This window comes from Struthio camelus, chromosome 3 (genome assembly GCF_040807025.1).
Source record: "Struthio camelus isolate bStrCam1 chromosome 3, bStrCam1.hap1, whole genome shotgun sequence".
NCBI lineage: Eukaryota > Metazoa > Chordata > Aves > Struthioniformes > Struthionidae > Struthio > Struthio camelus.
The window spans coordinates 55,481,601-55,500,241 of NC_090944.1; the positions used below are offsets into that span (position 1 = coordinate 55,481,601).

At 34.0% G+C, this 18,641-nt stretch overlaps 1 protein-coding gene across 4 annotated transcripts in view; it reads right to left on the reverse strand.

The window, feature by feature from the left end:
* The window catches only part of ASCC3 (activating signal cointegrator 1 complex subunit 3), a 287,466-nt gene that overhangs the window by 127,042 nt on the left and 141,783 nt on the right, over positions 1 to 18,641 (reverse strand). For all 4 annotated transcript variants that reach the window (XM_068937883.1, XM_068937886.1, XM_068937884.1 and 1 more), the window contains one exon: positions 17,671 to 17,805. In XM_068937883.1, coding sequence (XP_068793984.1) covers positions 17,671 to 17,805 — 135 coding nt within the window. The remainder of the gene's footprint in view (positions 1 to 17,670; positions 17,806 to 18,641) is intronic.

The window sequence follows — 18,641 nt, forward strand, 5'->3', positions numbered from 1 at the left end:
CCTTCTGTCACTGAAAAGATTCAACAGAAAAGCTGTGCAGAGACTTCTGAAATTATACTTGTACTTTTCTAAGAGCGAAGACAAATCATTACAAAACAACAAAACTTGAGTACAGATAACCATTTCCCACAGAGCTTGAAATGTTTCATTAAACGGTTCTTAATGGTTGTGCAGGTCAAGTATCTAAAGTTAGGACACAGAAAAGACCTATTAACATTTTGATATCTCTTGCATGGGAAACATAACATCAATGTGAGAAACTTACTTGTGAGGTACTAAGCCAAGACAGACATATGAGATAACATAAGATACTACAAAACTTACAATTATGTGCTTTTATATGTATACATTTATATAAATATGTGTGTGTGTATACACACACACAAATCTATATATAATTTATAAAAGTAATCACAGTTTAAGGTTCCACCATCTCTGAATGAAGAAAATTAAATATTCAAAACAAAATTCTTCACTAAGGTTTTTTAATTATCATTGGTTATCAAAAGAACAAAACATACTTTCATTAAGACAGGATTATGCTGAAAAAGATTTACTTGCCTAATTAGAACAGTTTTAAATATGAAATATACTGTGAAATATAAATTCTACGCCAAAAAACTTTCCCATCAGAGGGTCTTGTGTAAATTTTTTGGAAAAGTCTTCAGGCCATATGCACACCGTCATCTGGAAAAACTAGAAAAACAACAATAGAAAAGCAAGGCAGACCCTGTTTTAACATGTTTTCCTTATCAGTTGAATTTACCGAACAAAAGTCTGAAACTGAATTAAACCACTGCCTGACATGCATTCCAACTCATCCCAAACATTTGGTGTCCAAATGCTTTTCTAAAAACATCTCCTTAGTTCTTAATATCCTCTTAATCCTTAGCTCTTAATATTCCATTCAATAGTATGCATTAAGAGTGTTGACAGTATTCATCTACAATGGCTTTTTCATTTAGAGTATTGGAAATATTAGGATACAGCAACCCTGGCTTTTTAGAATTTCTTTAAAAATTTAGTGCTTTTTATTTAATATGTGACTGTTGCTTGGAGAACAAACAGATTTTGTTGTTTCCACATCAGCTGGTGAATGATAGGCATACAGAAGATAAAAATGGGAAGTCAAACCTTGCTTCCTAGTCATTCTGATTGTCCTAATAAATGATACGTAGTATTTGATAAGGAAACTTTCTATGAAAAAATCTACTCTGATGTCAGTATTTTTCAACACAAGTGTTGTCTGAGTTCTAAAAATGAATTAATTTAAGATATTGTTCTACCTTAAGCCCAATAACTTTTTTATAATTAAGTGTGAACCAATAATTTCAGTTCCAGAATTTCTGGCCTTTTCCATGTCTAGTGTTCATTGACTAATAGGAGCTCTTTATCCATTTGTATTGAAATTATCCAAAGATGAAGTCCTATTTGCTGAGATGGGGAGGATGAACATTTAATTTTTCTATGAATTCAAAGCTGAGTATTGAAAATCTCACCTTTTCAGATTGCTATGTCTACTGTCTGCATTCTTCTAGCACTTTCTCATAAACTATGTACTTCCTGATGCACCTAGCAGTTTGTCAGCAGTTATTTTTATTCCATAATACAGAATAAGTACCATTTTTGTTACCTACCAGTTTTCATTACAATTCAAGTACAATTTGTTTATACTCTAGTCCTGTTAAAACCATGTTGTTGTTACTCTGGTTCCCATTAATATCATATATAGTTTTTAATTCTAGTTCTGTCTTTTGCTAATGAGGTAAAAATAACTAATATGGTGCATGTAAAAAGATGCATTCAAGCCCACATTCATATGACACTCATTCAAAATCTCAGGAGTGGCATGGTAAGTATACTGGTGTTTAGCTTTTTTTCTTTTTTGGAAATGGTTTGTAATCAGTCTCTGGTGTTTTGAGTATAACCATCTGCTGGCAACAAAAAAAGGTTTCTGAAATAATTGGAGCATTCAAAAGAGATCTGGCAAAATTAGACAAAATTATGCAATTTTGCTGTGATCAAGGTGATGTGCAATAGTATATGTGACATGGTAAAGCACATCTGTGTGTGCTTTTATCCGATGCCAGACTAATACATTCAGTCTACCCTTTAAAAACTATTTCATTTTGATACGATGTACCATTAATCTGAGCTAGCAAGTAAACTGTTGATGCCATAACAGAATGCTTTTCTTCAGGACACTGGTTTCCAAAAAGCAGAGATTCGACTAAATCCCAGTCTAGTTCAAAGAAGGTTAAGATAAATTCAAAATAGAAGATAACACTGAATGTTGCAAGTATCTAAGTTTCTAGAGCTTCTGGTCTCCTACTACAGAGAAACCTTGATCGTATCAATTCAAATATAAAATACACTAAAAAACAAACACTGACTCTATATGTGATACAACCATAAAAGAGTAAAAAATAATACCAATAAATATTTAATAATTCTCTGGAAAAAAATCTGCACAACTTTCTGAAAGATGCTTAATTGCTTTTTAACCTGCTTTGTTTTCTCCAAAGCAGCCCTGTGTCTCAGTATATAGTATCGACAGAGTATACATCAAATACAGTTCACTCCCTCTTTGTGGTTGCTATTAAGTGATCTTTTATTTCTAAATATTTAAAACATGCATTCATTTTAAGGGTATTGCCTCATAAATTCATCTTAACTAAATACCATTCAAAACTCCAGTGCAAAAATGTTTCTGTCTAGTTCTGATCTACTCTGCATATGGTGCAAACAAATTAAAGGAATAGTTAAAAGTCCAAACAATTTTGCTTAAATTAAGACATTTGGGGGAGCTAGAAGAACGTGGGTGACAACTGAAACACATTTCACTGAACATACATAGCTAAACGATTCCATCAAATCATAATCAAATTACACTATATTTGAAAAATTTTCTTACTTTGAAAATAAATGAAATTAAGAATATGAACTGAAGTGAAATTTAATACTTTTCCCCATCTGTTATGTAAATCATAATATCTAAATGAAAAACTGAATCAAGCATCTGAATGTAGGTTGGAATACTGTCCATGTTCGACAGGAGGAAATTATTAACATGTAACTGAACAGAATATTTCATGCAACAGATGAATTTATTTAATTACATTTATTTTACTCATGTCTTTAAAGAGACAGTGAGACAGAAAACATCATGTCAATATGGGAAAATAACCATCAAATTAGGTGTCCATCATGATTTGTCATTTTAAGTTACCACCAGCTGAAAACTTCAATTTAGCAAAAATTCACAGTGTAAAGCCTGTGTATTTATTGTTTTACAGATTTATCTCTAAATAAATTCATATGAATCCTCAAGGAGCAGAGAAAAAAGGTCACTTAAGAGTGATATTCTGAAGAAAAAAAAATAATAAAAAAATCAAACAACCCAATAGTAGTACAGAGATTTATCATAAAGGATAACTGGGAAGTGAACTACGGATTTTGTTCTGAATTTTGTTCCTGGAAAGGCAACTACAGACTGTGCTTTGTGATGGCCTGTGTTTTAAAAACAATAGCCAGTCACTTTAAAAAAGATATTACCTCCTTAATTTTTAACCTCAAAGTGTATTTTGAGACTTTTGCAATGATCCTTTATCAACCAATCACAAGTCTAGACAAAACTAAAATCTAACACAAGTCACTGGACCTAAGGAAATTTTCACTATTTAATTCCTATAAAAGAAATCAAAATGTAGGTTCTAACAGAATGTTAAACAATCACTGAAACACGATCAAGTTGGCTGGAGAATAATCTAACTATCAAGAAGTACAAAGTACAACTATTAACAAGCAGCAATATCCACTGCTGCCAGTGCACAACTCAAAAAACATGAATATTTATTAACCTTTCCATTATACTCCTGTTTCTAATGACTGTTTAGCTACAGTATTTCCAGGCAAATAGATTCCTGAGTAGACAGACTTTCTTTAAATACTATTTTCCAATTCACCGTAAGATTTTCATGCTAAGCTGCTTACATTGCATGTGACGACAACTCTTTGACAGCATGGTTTGGTGCATTCAGTGAAGAAAAGGTGCCTGAAAAATATGATTATTGTCTGCAGTCTCACTGTGAACACATTGCACAAGATTATGTACTGCAGCCAAGAACTAAATGGCACATCTTGGAAGCTGAACATGTTTGTGAGACCTAAGAGTCATGAGTAAATTAAGCTTTTTTTTTTATTTTTAATTTATTGCCTGGCTAATCTCCAGCCGTGACTTTGGTAAGGGGAACCTTAGAGCTGCTGTTACCTCTGCCAACATGTGGGAACAATCCCTAGGGACCCACAGCAGTAGAAAACAGCCACAGCAGAGCTAACCAGGCTCTTGGAGGGAGGGCTGAGGGGGCATAAACGCAAAGAACACAAACAGTGATTTCAATGCTATCCAATAATTACTTTTTGCTGTAGTGTTTTCAAATGACCAGATTTTGCCAGATTGTGAAGAAATCTTACATATTTTTAATATGTACTCAAATTTCATTGCAGCTTGTGAAGGCAAGTAGTGGCAACAGTCAAAAGTGGGCAGTAGGCTATGCTGCTGAAGTGGAAAAAATATAGTGCTGTTTCCTTTCCCTAACTTGAGATTATGAAAACTGTCACCTTGAGATTTTTTTTCCCCCTAAAGAGCTTGAAAGTTTTCAAACAGAAACAAAAGTGGTTTTTTACTATTAGCACTTCTATCAGCAAATATAAGGATTTTTTTTCTTTGCTTTCCATATATCTTTCATGTAACAATTAAATTTCAAGTCCAAATTGTCTTATCCAGTGAAGTTTTCAACCATTAACTACCACTGAAAGATACAGCAAACTTTTTTTCGATCCGGTTTACTTGATAAAGCATTCCAGTGGCTAACTGAAGGAGATTTTCAGAGTTAAAGGAAAAAAAGAATGTTGCTTTTCCTCTCGTCATTGTCCAACAATGAGCTTATAACTTGGAGAAAGACAAGGAGCTCACAAATTCACATATAAGAAATATCTAAGAATGCACAGGAAAATGGCTAAATACACTATACTTTCAATGAGTTCATTTATTATATTCAAATAAGTTACAGTTTTAAAATAATATCAACATTGATGCTCATTTTAAAGCAAAAATGTACAGTAATAAATATGCATATGCACTGACTGTGCAGACTTCAGTATCTGCATCTGAGCTGCATCCTTAAAAAAATGCAACTAGGAACTCAAAAATAATCCTAAAAAGAGCAATTCACTTTTATTGTGTAATATTTTTTGTTTCGCATATTAACCACATAACTTGCTACCCATTAAAAAAGATCCCATCGTCTGACATCAAGGAACCTGTACTAGTGTAATAGTGTTTCCACACCCTACAGAAAGACAGAAGTTTCAGTACCGCTTAATCAAAGACATTAAAAAGCATCTTAGCATTTAAATCCAAATCACGATTAAAAATATTCTTTTAAAAAATATAACTTTGAATTTCAGTTTCCATATTTACAAGAACAAATAAAGAAAATAGTTTAAGAATGTATTTACCATAAGATCTGTATTGACTGAACGCAAATACTGCGCTAGCTTCCTGGGGTAGTGGTAGATTTAATTTAAGGAAAGCAGCTTAATCATATTATAAATATGACAACAGTTTTTAAATGATCTTTCTAAGCGCATTTAGTATTAAATAGGAATTTTTGTCAACAATGAAAGGGGATGCTACAGGCGATACATTACCATATAGTTTATCAGAACATTTATGTGGAGGATTAGTAAGAAAAATCGTTAAATATTAAATTCACAGTGGTAAAATCCATTACTAATTTTAACCTGAAATACTCTGAAATTGCTGAAAAGATGCACACAAAAGTATAAGCAGGCTTTCTGTTGTTTTTTATTTTCTTCTTAAACAAAAACATCAGCACTGCCATCAGACATATTTGTAACCTCAGAGATCATTCCAGAAAAAAGATTTGCTATTCCATTTTGCACCTAGGAATGCCACTACTAACACAGCATAACTTCTGGAATTACTATAAATATTCACGGCACAGCTTTCCAGCTATAAATAGGATAAAATTAATCATTATTGCATATCAAACTGTAGCTCATAACACGTAAAACAGAATATACGACCAAGCCCACAGATTAAAAAAGTCCCTTCTGTTTTTCCCAGAATAACAGAAAACTGTTACTTATTACATCATAATGTTGGAGCCATCAGGGCTTCAGAAACAAGTCAAGAAACCTGAAATCCTTGCATCAGAGGACTAAAAATACACACTGATTTTCAGAAAGGCTGAACATCCATATTTGATACACAATACAATCTATGTTGTATATTTTATACTTTCGCATTCATAATAAAAGCACTAGCAAACTTATACAAGGCAAGGGAAATTTCCCTTCAGGTAAGCCAAGGGTTCTGTATTAGGAAAGAAGGGTTTTTTTTTTTTTAATAGGGTATAATAAAATAAACACTTGATAACTCTACTGCTATGCATATTTTACTATACATTCTTGGAAAAACCAATGCATTTGAAAACCTAATTATTTGCTTTCTTGCTCTGACGGAGCAGTCTTCATTCCATATACACAGCACTCTTCTAACCCCCGCATAGACACAGAGTCTAGGATACAATTCAGGATACAATGACCCTTTCTGATTCCAAGACATTTCTCTACATGTTGTATTTTCCTGAGTATTCAAAATTCTGTTTGGACATACTTTCTACCAAAACTAAAAAGCATCTGTATATTATAGCACCATACATATTTAATAATTACAAAACCTCTCAGAGCCTGTGCATGCTATTGTGGCTGTAGTGTTATGCATGTTATCATTTTACGCACTTAAAAATACCCAGGAAAGAGCCAATTTGCGGGAGGTGAAATCTGCCTTTTACAGATGTAGCTGTAGACTTGCTATAGAAACAAGAAGCTTGAGAAAATTGGCTGAAAGACGACTCAGTCATAGTCGATAAATTAAAAAAAAAAAAAACCTTTGTACAGAAGACGACTTAAATTTATCATCTGAAAGTCAAAATATGATCCAGTGGGAACTGAAGCTAGATAAAACGTAGTTGAAGATAATATACCATTTTTTTTTTAAACAATGAGGGAAGAATTAAGGAAGAGGGAATTTTCCATTTCTGAAGGTATTAAATGAAGTACAGATGCCTTCTCAGAAAGCAGAATAGAAACATAGAGACTCAAAGAAGGAATTTGGTAAAATTCTCCCTTATGCAAGAGGTTAGATTTGACAATCAAAAGTATAATTCTGAAATTTCATATCCCAAACATCTAAGGATGATGAAATACCATGTGACTTGATGCCTGACTCTAATTTTATACCTATAAACAGCAGCTAAAAAGATACCGAAAAATCAGAAAAATGAATGTCTAATTCTGAAAACAGCACTTAATTTTGCATTAAACTCATCATAAAACACAAGCTGCTATTTTAACATGATGAAAAAATAACCGAATAATACAACACCGCATAAACAATGTGTTTTTGAAAAGGAAAGATAAAGCAGTTTCAGTATGAACCAAAGTACAAAAAGAGTATTTTCTTCATGCAGCATTTTCTATTTGAATACATAAAAGGTTTCCATTTGGGAAAACACTTCTCACAAAAGCACAGGTAAAGGTGCACCTAAACTAATCCTTAGGTTCATAATGAGTGAGTAATATTCATAGTGAGTAATATTCAGCTGCAGATTATCCTGTTTCTCCACAGACCTAAAAAAACATTTTTACTTTCTAAAAAAACAACACATTGGCCACTTTCCTTCATTCAAAGAGAACTTTGGTCAAACTGCTATAAAATGACAGAACGATGAGCAATTATGATCCTCCACTCAGCTGAAATGGCATTTAAAACAAAATGCAAGGGGAAAGAACATATATTTGAACTGCTAGGTGCATAAAGCTGCAGCACTGCTGAGCAGGGTTATGTTTTGAGTCAAGATATGACATGATGCAACGTCCTTACGTTTTACTGTGATAAATGCTTTATTATTTCCTTAAGCAGATAATTCAAGTTCTGGACACAGGAACAAAAACAAAAGTTTTCCCATACTTCAGCGGACAGACAATTGCTCACTCTTTTATCTTGCAGACCACTAAGAAGATAATTATCACTAGATAAGAACAACTTACTGGAAAAAAATTAGGAAAACAAAAATTTCTTCTCGGTAGTAGCTCACTGTTACGTGTAATTTTAAAATTACACGTTTGTGTAATAAATTATATAATTTAAAATTTACATGTATATGACATTGTTTTCATCATGTACAAATCAAATGAACGTCTTTGGTGAAGTACAGATATCGTATAGGCTGGCATTCAGCAACTGAAGATCTAACCGGAAAAAACAGAAACAAAATCTCTATTAATTAGCACAGCTACACTACAAACAAACGTGCTCTTGACAAGACACCACAGAACTTTTAATAGTAGAACAATCCCATGATCGAATCCAGCACCGCAGTGATACAAAGTTTGACTATAAAAGCTAAGAGAGAGACTCTAAAAAAAAAAAAAAAAGCAACCGTCATAAATAAGTCTAAATAAGACATAAATAAGTCTACGTCAAATGTTTTTTCTTTTTACAGTTCAAAAAAGTAATGGAAATTCTCCTTAAAAAAAAAGAGAAACTAGTGTTTATGCTGTATTTTTATTTCACTTTTCATTAGTTAACAGTAAACTCTAGTTAGTAACTCTAACATATAGCAGAATCCCTACAAAAAATGAAGGTAACATTTTGCTATTGCTCACAATGCCTTTCCTCTGTAAACAGGCCCTGCAAAAGCCTAAACGTTCACCCAAATCCTTCTTAATACTAAACTCTACAGGTCAGCATTCGTCAAACCAGAACACATTTCTCTGCCCCCAGTCACTTGGTAGGACTCCTCTCAGGAATTCTGTCTCTGACCTTTTAGCAGCACTACTGAATAAAATATCTGTGCAAGAAATATAAAGAGCTCCATTCCATTATTACAGAGGCAATTAGCAAATATTTTTCAATAGTAAAAAATACAGTAATTATAAAACAAATATGAAACTTCAATATATGCTTGACATTTAATACAGCTTAATGTATCTGAACACAAACCCTCACTTTATTTTTACAGTTTTTAATAGCATATCAAATATCAGCTATGCTATTAATAAAATAAAAATAAAATGAGGATTTGTTCTGAAATCATTAAATCTCAAACAAACGATTACACGGCAAATATTTGATGAGTGTTCCCTAAAAATTCATTTCTAATCATTTAAAAACATTTGGGAGATTATTAAGAGGATTAGTAGGATGGCTTTCAAATTTTAAAGGCAAGCAAAGGTGCTTTTAACTATCCCGGTTTTCAATTCCTCTGGTGCGTTCAAGTCGTCTTCACTTATGCTTAACTGTGTCTAGACTAGAACATGCATGATTTAGACATTACCTATTCTTGCAAGTCATACACTGGATTTCAGTATGTTTCTCAATAGCTTCTTCATCTGTTACAGTGAATGTTGTATATGGAATACAAAACAAGGTTTGCATTACATTGTCAAAATTATTCTCTGAGAGGTATTGCTAAATTTCATGTCAAATGAAACAGCAAGACTGAACAGCCTGCAGTCTGATAATTTAATTTTTGGATCTGTGCCAATAAACATCACTTTCTACAAGATAAATCTTGTTAGAGAAACATGATATTGTCTTTATAAAGCTTAACTTTATCACTCTGTATCATACAGTAGTATTGATATAATACATTTAGACTTCTATCAGACATTTCACTTACATGGTATGACACTGGGAATTTTGTACTATATAAAAATCAATTTCACTTATTAACAAGATTAAAACTAGGCAATGTTGATCTAATAAATTAACTGCATATAGAAACTCTCACTTGAAGGCACATCTAACAAGGTTCTTCAGAGATCTGATTTGACCCAAGGAAATTTCATATTTGTACTGGTTGAACTAAAATTTAAAATGTGATCATATTGATTCACAGTAAAAAAAAAAAAAAAAAAAAAAATCAGAAGGACTCTGAGGGAACAGTAAACAGTTGCTAGGGCAGGTCAGGTCCGCAATGCCATTTAGCTCACTTACGGGCTGAGCTTTCACAAAGTGTGTTTTAGCACAGGCAAGCTGAAAGACATCTGGGAGCAAAGAAGCTAGGTCACATTTTCACAATGCATTTTAAAAAGTAACAGCTCTGAAAAGCTCTTACAAGCTACGTGTTTTATCAGTTCAATACTCAATGCATTGTACAAGATGTATTCAATTTACTGTTTAAGACATAAGAACTGCTGTGCCAGGTCAGAGCAAAAGTCTGTCTAGAACAGTTTTCTCCGTCAGCGCTGCTGACTGCCGATGTCTAAGGAAGAGAATGAGAATGGGGCAGACGTGCATCAGTGCTCCTCCCAGCTTATTCTCCTGGCCACCAGAAATTTGCCCGTCAAGGGCTTACTGAGTAGCTTGACATACTCAATAATAATTCATTGTTACCTAAATGAGTTAAGAACTCTCACAGCAACAACTTTTAAATTGATGAAGAGAACCAGAGTGAGATCCTAGGTCTAAAGTAGAAGGTAGACCAACTCATATACGAAGACAGACATACATCAACGCTGTATGAATTTTAGAAACAGTCGCTGGAGCTCAAACAGAAATTACAGGCTTGATTCAGGCTTTGCTCGATTCTCTGCATCACATTATGATAACGTCAGATTAGCTGGTCGTTCTTGCCCTTAAAAATGAATCCATTAGTATGACTCTGGCATTCCTATAACTCTGACTCTCTTACTTTGTTCAGAAACAGATTTGGCTGTAATAACTTTTTTTTCTTGTCAGTTTTAATGGTGGAAAACTGAACCGTCGTCATACCTGGTGACAACTACTCATGCCTATACATATAGGCTCTGTCTGTGCACCTATTTGGCAGCTACTCTATCTCTCTAGCCTGCTCCTTCAAGTATTATTTGTGAAGGAGAAGACTTCCTACACCTTCGGGTTAGCTCAATAAAGATTTGTATTGCACAGAATGGCCTTTTTAGTTACAGTACTTTAATTGGTGGATGGCTGGGGTTACAGCTGCTTGCATCCTGGGTAGTTAATCATAATTGTTTATGACCTTATAGTGTTTTCAGTACTGCTAATTGAGACTTCATCTTTAAAAATAGTCTGGTCCCATCAAAATTTTAAAACACGTATACAGTCATTCAACCTTTTCTTGATTTTGTATAAAAAAAAATTGGACTTGCACACTTCTTCAAAACAAGAAAAATGTTTCCGTCAGTGCTATTTATGTCTTTGATGTTTACCTATGCAAGACCAGTTTATTGGACAAATGAGTAACAAAAAGCATTTGAAGCAGCAAATCAAGGAAAAAAAAACTCTTTTAAAGTCTGATCTCACTGTGCCTTGTTTCTGTATCTGTTCCAGTTTTAACTCTTTATTCTTGAATGACCTAAACTGTATGTAATATTCCAAATCCAAATGAGGTTTTCTTAGTGCCTTGTATAGTGCATGTTCATAAGGAATTACCTGAACTAGTACATCTTAGAAACATGTTTACTTTTTTAGAGTCACCAGGTCATTGGAGGCTCATAATACTCTAACTAAACGAACTTTTACTGGATGTAGACACTGAAAGACTACTGAACATTTGGTGTTTGTAGAGCATATACCACAGAGATGGGGTGCCCTAACACTACTGAAATGTTCCTTTATACTTATGTACATTCAAGCAACGTCTGAAGTATTTTAATAGATATAGAATAATAAAAAAAAACCCCTTTATTTGTGAATAGATATTTTAGTGCAGAAAGTTCCCATGCCAGACTACATGATCTTAAAACCCCTTGATAAGATGCACTGCTGTAAATGTAGTCAGACAGTTCTATTAAAAATATTTACTGCTAAGAAAGAAAAGGAAAATTTAGATTGAACAGTAATAGCTTTAACAATGCAACAAAACTCCACATTCTTTAATCGCAGAAATGGTGTACTTATAAAGCTTAATATGTTAGCCTTAATCGCTTGGCAAAAGAATGTTGTTTCCACTTTACAGTTATTGATGACTGTTGATGCAGTAAGCCTTGGCTGAGTACATTTCATATTTGATTAGTATTATTACTATCAAAAGGATAACTGTATTCCTCAAATAGGTACGCTGTGGCATACTGAGCCAAAAGATGATGTGCTTTTTCTCTAAAACAGCAACAAACAAGTTTCTTATGAACAAATATTTTATTTCTTTTATATCTTAAAAGCACTTTCCATAAATGATACTTATCAGGTAACTGAGACGGAACCCATAAAATCTTTAATTTTTACAGTAAGTAATATGAAAATCATTTAACTTCATCTGCTGAATGGATGCTGAAATGTGCCAAAGATAAGTACACAGGAAAAATATATTGGTGAATTTTTGTCACAGACTTCAGCATGACTAGATTTTCACTTTATTTTTATTGTTTCCATTATTATTATACTTACATGCCTCAATATACAAGCTGTTAAGTGTACTGCACTACATAAGCTATATAATAATTTTTCCCAATATCTAGGCCACATTTAAATGTATAAGAAATAAAAGCATGTGCATACTCATTAATGTATGATACGCACATCACATGTACTGGTCAGTCGAAGTATTTAATGAATTATTCTGTCTCTTTATAGTTGTTGGGAAAGACTCAGGGCAGCCACAAGAACTATATGCGAACTGCTGCAAAACACAGTTCTCTCTCATTAACTGCTTTGGCCTTCACATTTCTTTCTGCTAATCAGTCCCCGGTTATCAATGTATTCTGATAATCAGAGTCATACTTCTTGGTCTTGCTTTCCAAAGCCCATCACAACCAGCTTAGTTTGTAACTGTATTTGACCTCACCGTTAGTACTCCTTCTAGGTACTAAATTCCTAAGGTCTCTTCAAATGCTATTGGGAAAGATTCCATAATTTCTCATATTACCCTTTCATGCTTTGAGTTCCTTTTTAAGGTCTAAGAACGCTCAGGACTGTACCACTCAAGTCATACCGCATTCATTTCTACAGCTTTCCCTGAAAAAGGAGTAGGCCTACAGTTTTGAGGAGGAAGAAGAAAAATAGCTTTTTCACATGAATGTATAATGAATGTATATATTGACAATATTACATTCAAATTTCATATTAATTAAAAATAAGGCTGAGCTTACAACTTACATTTTCATGTTTGTTACCTCTCTTTCTCTCCTAATTTCTTCCTGCAACAGGATGCTAAGTGAGCACTACTTTCAGCAAAAGTTCAACTCCTTTATACTTAAGCTGTTTCTTAAGTGTAAAAGAAAAGATATTTTTCCACTTCATGGCAGCTTCCCAGGGGGTTCTAACTTGTAATTCTCTAAATAAACCGAACGCTCTTCTAAAAATTAGAGTCCTAACTCACCACCATAGCCTTCCTCTGTATACTGAATCTCATCATCTTGTGGTGACTGCAACCAAACTTGCCATTCATGACATTTGCCTCCAGTTCTTCCCTGTTTGAGCAGCAAGTCAAGTAGGGGCCTGGCTGGATTCATCAGCTGTTCCCAAACGTCTCCATATGAACCATACGGGTTGCTGGAACAATGCTGCGTTACCCCATACTAGGTGATTGTAACCTCCCATGAAAACGAGGGCCTGCACGCAGCAGATTTCTGCTGCTTGCTGGTAGGAAGTCACAAGCGCTACCCTCCCCTCAGCCAGGCAGTCCGAAACAGATCCCCACTGCAACATCCCAATTGTTCCTTCCCTCTCTGGGCTTGAACCAGAGACTCAGGAAACCCATTTCTGGTTTCACTGTGGAGCTCTGCACAGCCAATTAATACAGAAAACAACAATTAATATAGAAATATAGAAAACAATTCCCTCTCCTCCTTTCCCTTGTCTATCCTTCCTAATACAGTATACAAGATGCATTGCCTCATAGATGAAGGATGTAACCTGTCTTCTATATCCATAAGTATTAATAGACTTATATTACACCAAAACACATTCAGATTATAAACTATTTTTTATAACAATATGCATATATTGAAATAGACTGCTTGGGAAGCTTACAGGTACTCTTACAGATGTCTTTAAGAACAGGCTGACATAAGTCAGAGATGATATAAATACATAGCTGATTCTTCCTTTGAGTGGAGTGTTAACTAGAAGACCTTTTAAAATACCTTTTCTAGTATCCTGACAACAGGATTTTTTGCTTAGGCTGATGAGCACCCAGGAAGGATGATAGCCAAGATCAGGATAGTCTAGCAGAACAAAGTTAGCAGGCCAACAGTTCACTCCCTCATGAAAAAGAGTTACTGGGCATAGCTGATGGAATGAGTTTTTTTTGCCAGGCTGCTTAAGACCTGCAGATGATAAGACAACTATTTCATAGAAATGAAAATGAGCTTATTAAAAAAATACCGTTATTTCAAATGTTCTTTTTATACTTAAAAAAAAAAAAAAGAAAATATTTGCTTACTACGCTCACAAATCTCATATTACTTAACATAAGAGACTAACAAATTTAAAAAAAAGGCAAACGGATCCTGCTACATACTTTATATATATTCTACATGCTAAAGACTTCTCGTCATGATGTGTATTCATTACACTTTCTTAAAATAAAATGTTGAAGTCAAAGATTCAGGGTATCTAAGAAAGAATAATCATATCTTACATACAATGACTACATTTCCTGTGGTGAAAGTTTTTACACACCTGAGAGAATTCTCAGTGAAACTTATTGTGCACCAAAATAACTAAATTAATTTAGTGGAAATTTGTTAGGTTTCTTTTGATTATTTTAATTATTATTTGTTGGTTTACATTCCTAAGAATCTGAAGTAGTATAATGAAAATCATAGTTTCTGGCTGCATTATAGTATGTAAGATGGCTCTTCACAACACCACTCATGCTTCTTCAATTACATTTTTTATACTATGCAAGTCCTTAAACCTTCAGGGCAAAATAGACCTTTTTGCTATTGTAATAATTCAGAAAATAGTCAAAAGGATCAAAGATTCCCATGAAATATAAGAGAAGAAACTTCTTTGCTTTTAATTATGATGAATGCCGTTTTGCTTTATTACAAAAATTAGAAAACTTCTGTAAATATCTTCAAAAGCAGAGTCAGATTTTCTACAATCTTTTGCATAGATCAACATTTAGAACTGCAATCCTCAAAAAATTCAAGATTTGATTTAAAACAGATGCTTGGATTCATAGTAAATGTACGTGTACTGGGATGGAGGGGATGGGGAAGAAACAGCAGGGAAATTTGCTATCTTAGTTTATTTAGTTTCCCCTAAATTTCAATGTGATAACTAAATATCTTGAGAAGAAGTTGTTATTTCAGCTATGTTCCCAACCAACCCATAAAATACCGCTATCACTCTCTTAATTTGTATTATAAACACTGCCTTAAGTCTCTATCCAAGCACAGGCGGCAATAACCCGTATTCCAAATAGGTTTAGAACTTTTTTCCTGTGGTTTCCTGCGGTTCTCACCAACATAAGAACGTGTTTTCAAATTCTTTTAATCCCAGGACGAACAGAGTAAGTGAGTATACAGCAGTAGCTTTTATTAAATTACATACTGGATTGGGAAAATACTTCTGCAACAGCCATATCACATAGTATGCACTGCTGAAGTAACTACATCATTTTCCTAGCTTCATCAGTACTAACTCTGAATGTCTATATAAGTATTGGTACTTTCAGTAGACTAAACTAATAATTTTTCTATACTGATATTGAAATACTAATATCATTTTCAACAACCAGGGTTTTTCAGAATTTGGTCTAAGAAATCTAACATGAAAAATTTTAGTGTTTATTTTCAGTATTACAGTAGAAACACACGCTCCAAGTTCAGGCTTAGTCTTATTTTTAAAATGCAGTAGATATTAACCAGTGATATTTTCCAGTAGGAAAAGAGGGTTTTTTAATGTACTATTTTATGAAATAGCATAAGGACATTATTTATAAGTTACCATTGTCTGTTACACCAAGACAGGCACTTTTAAATATTTATCACAGTTCTCAGAAGTTTTGACATAAAGAACATACTTGAGCATAAGTTAAAAAAAAAAATCTTCTCCAATTTAGAACTTTCTCTATGTTTCAGAAATTTGCATTTCATATCTCTAACACCTATGCTCCACTTCTAATTGTTAAGTCTGAATGAATTCCTTCACATTCTCTCCAGAGGTATAAAATAAGGCAAGATATTTATTACACTGAACAAAGACACAGAATCTACCCCCACCACCTCTCCTAATTTAAAGGGGCCAAAACTATGTAAGACATTGACAACATATTCACCAGTGACAAAAGGTATCTTGAATATATATTAAACATTTGATAATGAACAAATATCTCCTCTGTCTCCTGGCATTTAGCTGAGGAATGAGTAAGAACATTATTTTTCAAGGCAAATTAACAGAGCACTGTTAACTTTAATCATTACCTCAAATAATGTATCACCATTTAGTAAGTGCCATGTGTAGCTGTATATAATTTGGAAGGTCCAGCTAACACAATTCCTACAAGGAACTGTTACCATGCATAAAAATGTATACAGTTAATCTGGCAAGTACTCAGCTACCATTCAAAATACCAATAATTTATGATCCTAATGCATATTTCTTAAACACGACCCGGTTAAGGGGGCCAACCACCCATGTGATATTCAAGTGGTTTTCGCATTCCTGACTCTCAAATTGATTTTTATTATTTGATTGCCCATGATTTATCAGGAAAGTTAGATAGTTCTGGAAAATGCTAAATTTACAGGCTAGGTCAGATTACTACTTTAATACACTTTTCTGTCTTAGGTAGCAGACAATAACAGATGCTTAGGGAAAGACTGCAACAGGAGATGTGTACTCTCCCAGATTCAGGAAATTAGTGACTCAGGGACTTCCTGAGCTGGAAGACTATTGCGATCAATAACTACCAAGTTATCCTCCTGAACTTGTCTGGTTCTTTCTCATAAATAACCTCCTCTCTAATGCAACAGTGGACATAAGAAATCAAATAATGTCAGATATAAAAATGAGCTTTAAGCAACAAAGAACTCTACTAATTTACAATGTGTATAAATTACAAATTCCCCTCTATCTCATGTATCAGGCAGGCATCCACTTAGATCCAGTGCAGGGTTGCAGGGTTCTAAGCACATATCAAATAGTTTTGAGTCCTGGAAGGTAAATTGGGGTCTACCTAGGTCATTCGGTTCTTTAACTCTTCCCAACAGAACACAAAGACACATCGAAAGCACATCAGGGGAATGCTGTATTAAAAAGATTTCGTATCTTTGAAAAGCAAAGTCCATCAGATAAAGCAAGCCTTGTCAGACTTTATCCATACTGAACTCTTCATACAAGTTATATCAAACACAACTTATTACCATTTTTTGTATAAAAACTATCAGTAACAGCAGTAGTGTCACTTCCTTTATCTTTGCCATTACTCTTCCCTTTCTTCTTCTGCTCAGTTCAGGAACGCCATACTTCCTTTCAGAGCCAAAAAAAAACCCAAACAAACAAACAAAAAACCTCCAAAAAACACAGAAGCTCAAAAAATGCCTCATCTAGTCCCAGCTTTGACAGTCCCTTAAACAGATGAATTCTAGAATTTTAAATATTATCAGCCTAAATTATTCACTTACTTGTTTTTCAGCTTGTCCATAATCTGATCCTTGGGATGGCAAAAAGTGACAAATATGACCATTGTTTTTCGCTTTTTCTCGAAGACCCATAGCAGTTCTCACTGTGGCATTTCTAGCATGAACAAACACCATCACCTTAAGACAGAAAGAAATAGAGTTGATGAGAAAAAACAAGTCTTAATCATATAATGAAAACAATCTGATAACAAAATATGGTAACAAAAGCTTTAGTTACATAAGAAATGACATTTTTATACACAGACCAACAAGATAACATTTTCACTCCTTTGCAAAGCAGAAATCTTGAGCCAGATCACTGTGAAGAGCCACAAACTGTTGCTGCAGTGTAACAGAGGAGATAGCAGCGGGAACAAATAGCAGATGCAGTGATTCAACAGTAGTATCAGCCTTGCTGAATATCCCATCCTTTCTTTTGTGTTGCCTCCAGGGCTTGTCTAATGTTCTATTGAATCATTTCACCCATAAACCCAGCAGCAAAAAATGTTTGCTCTTTTTCATTGGAACAGTTTTCAGGTTTACATGCTGAAAAAGCTCAGAAAGTCTGATGAGCAACAAAAACTGGCAGGACCATGTGGCGAAAGCCCACAATGAGGAAATCAGATGAAGCCAGCCAGAACATTAACAGGGTTAGACTGCTGTGGAACTGCCCATGGTCAAAGAGGGAGATTTGAAAAGATGGAGGTAGTACCAGTCCTTTAAAAAGATGGAGAAGTAGTGAGAAATGAGTGTCCAGCAATGCTTTGTATCTTCACAAATCTCCCCCTCAATTCATTTATGGTAAAACATACACTCTACTTTTCCAGCTTTTTGAGCAAATTCAGATTCCTAGTCAGGCTGCTTTACACCACATAAAATGACCATAAGTACAATGCCACTGCCAGTGAGAACATTTTCTCAATAAAGAAGTCAAATAATCAAAATCAAACACCAAATACTTTCTAGCATCTTAA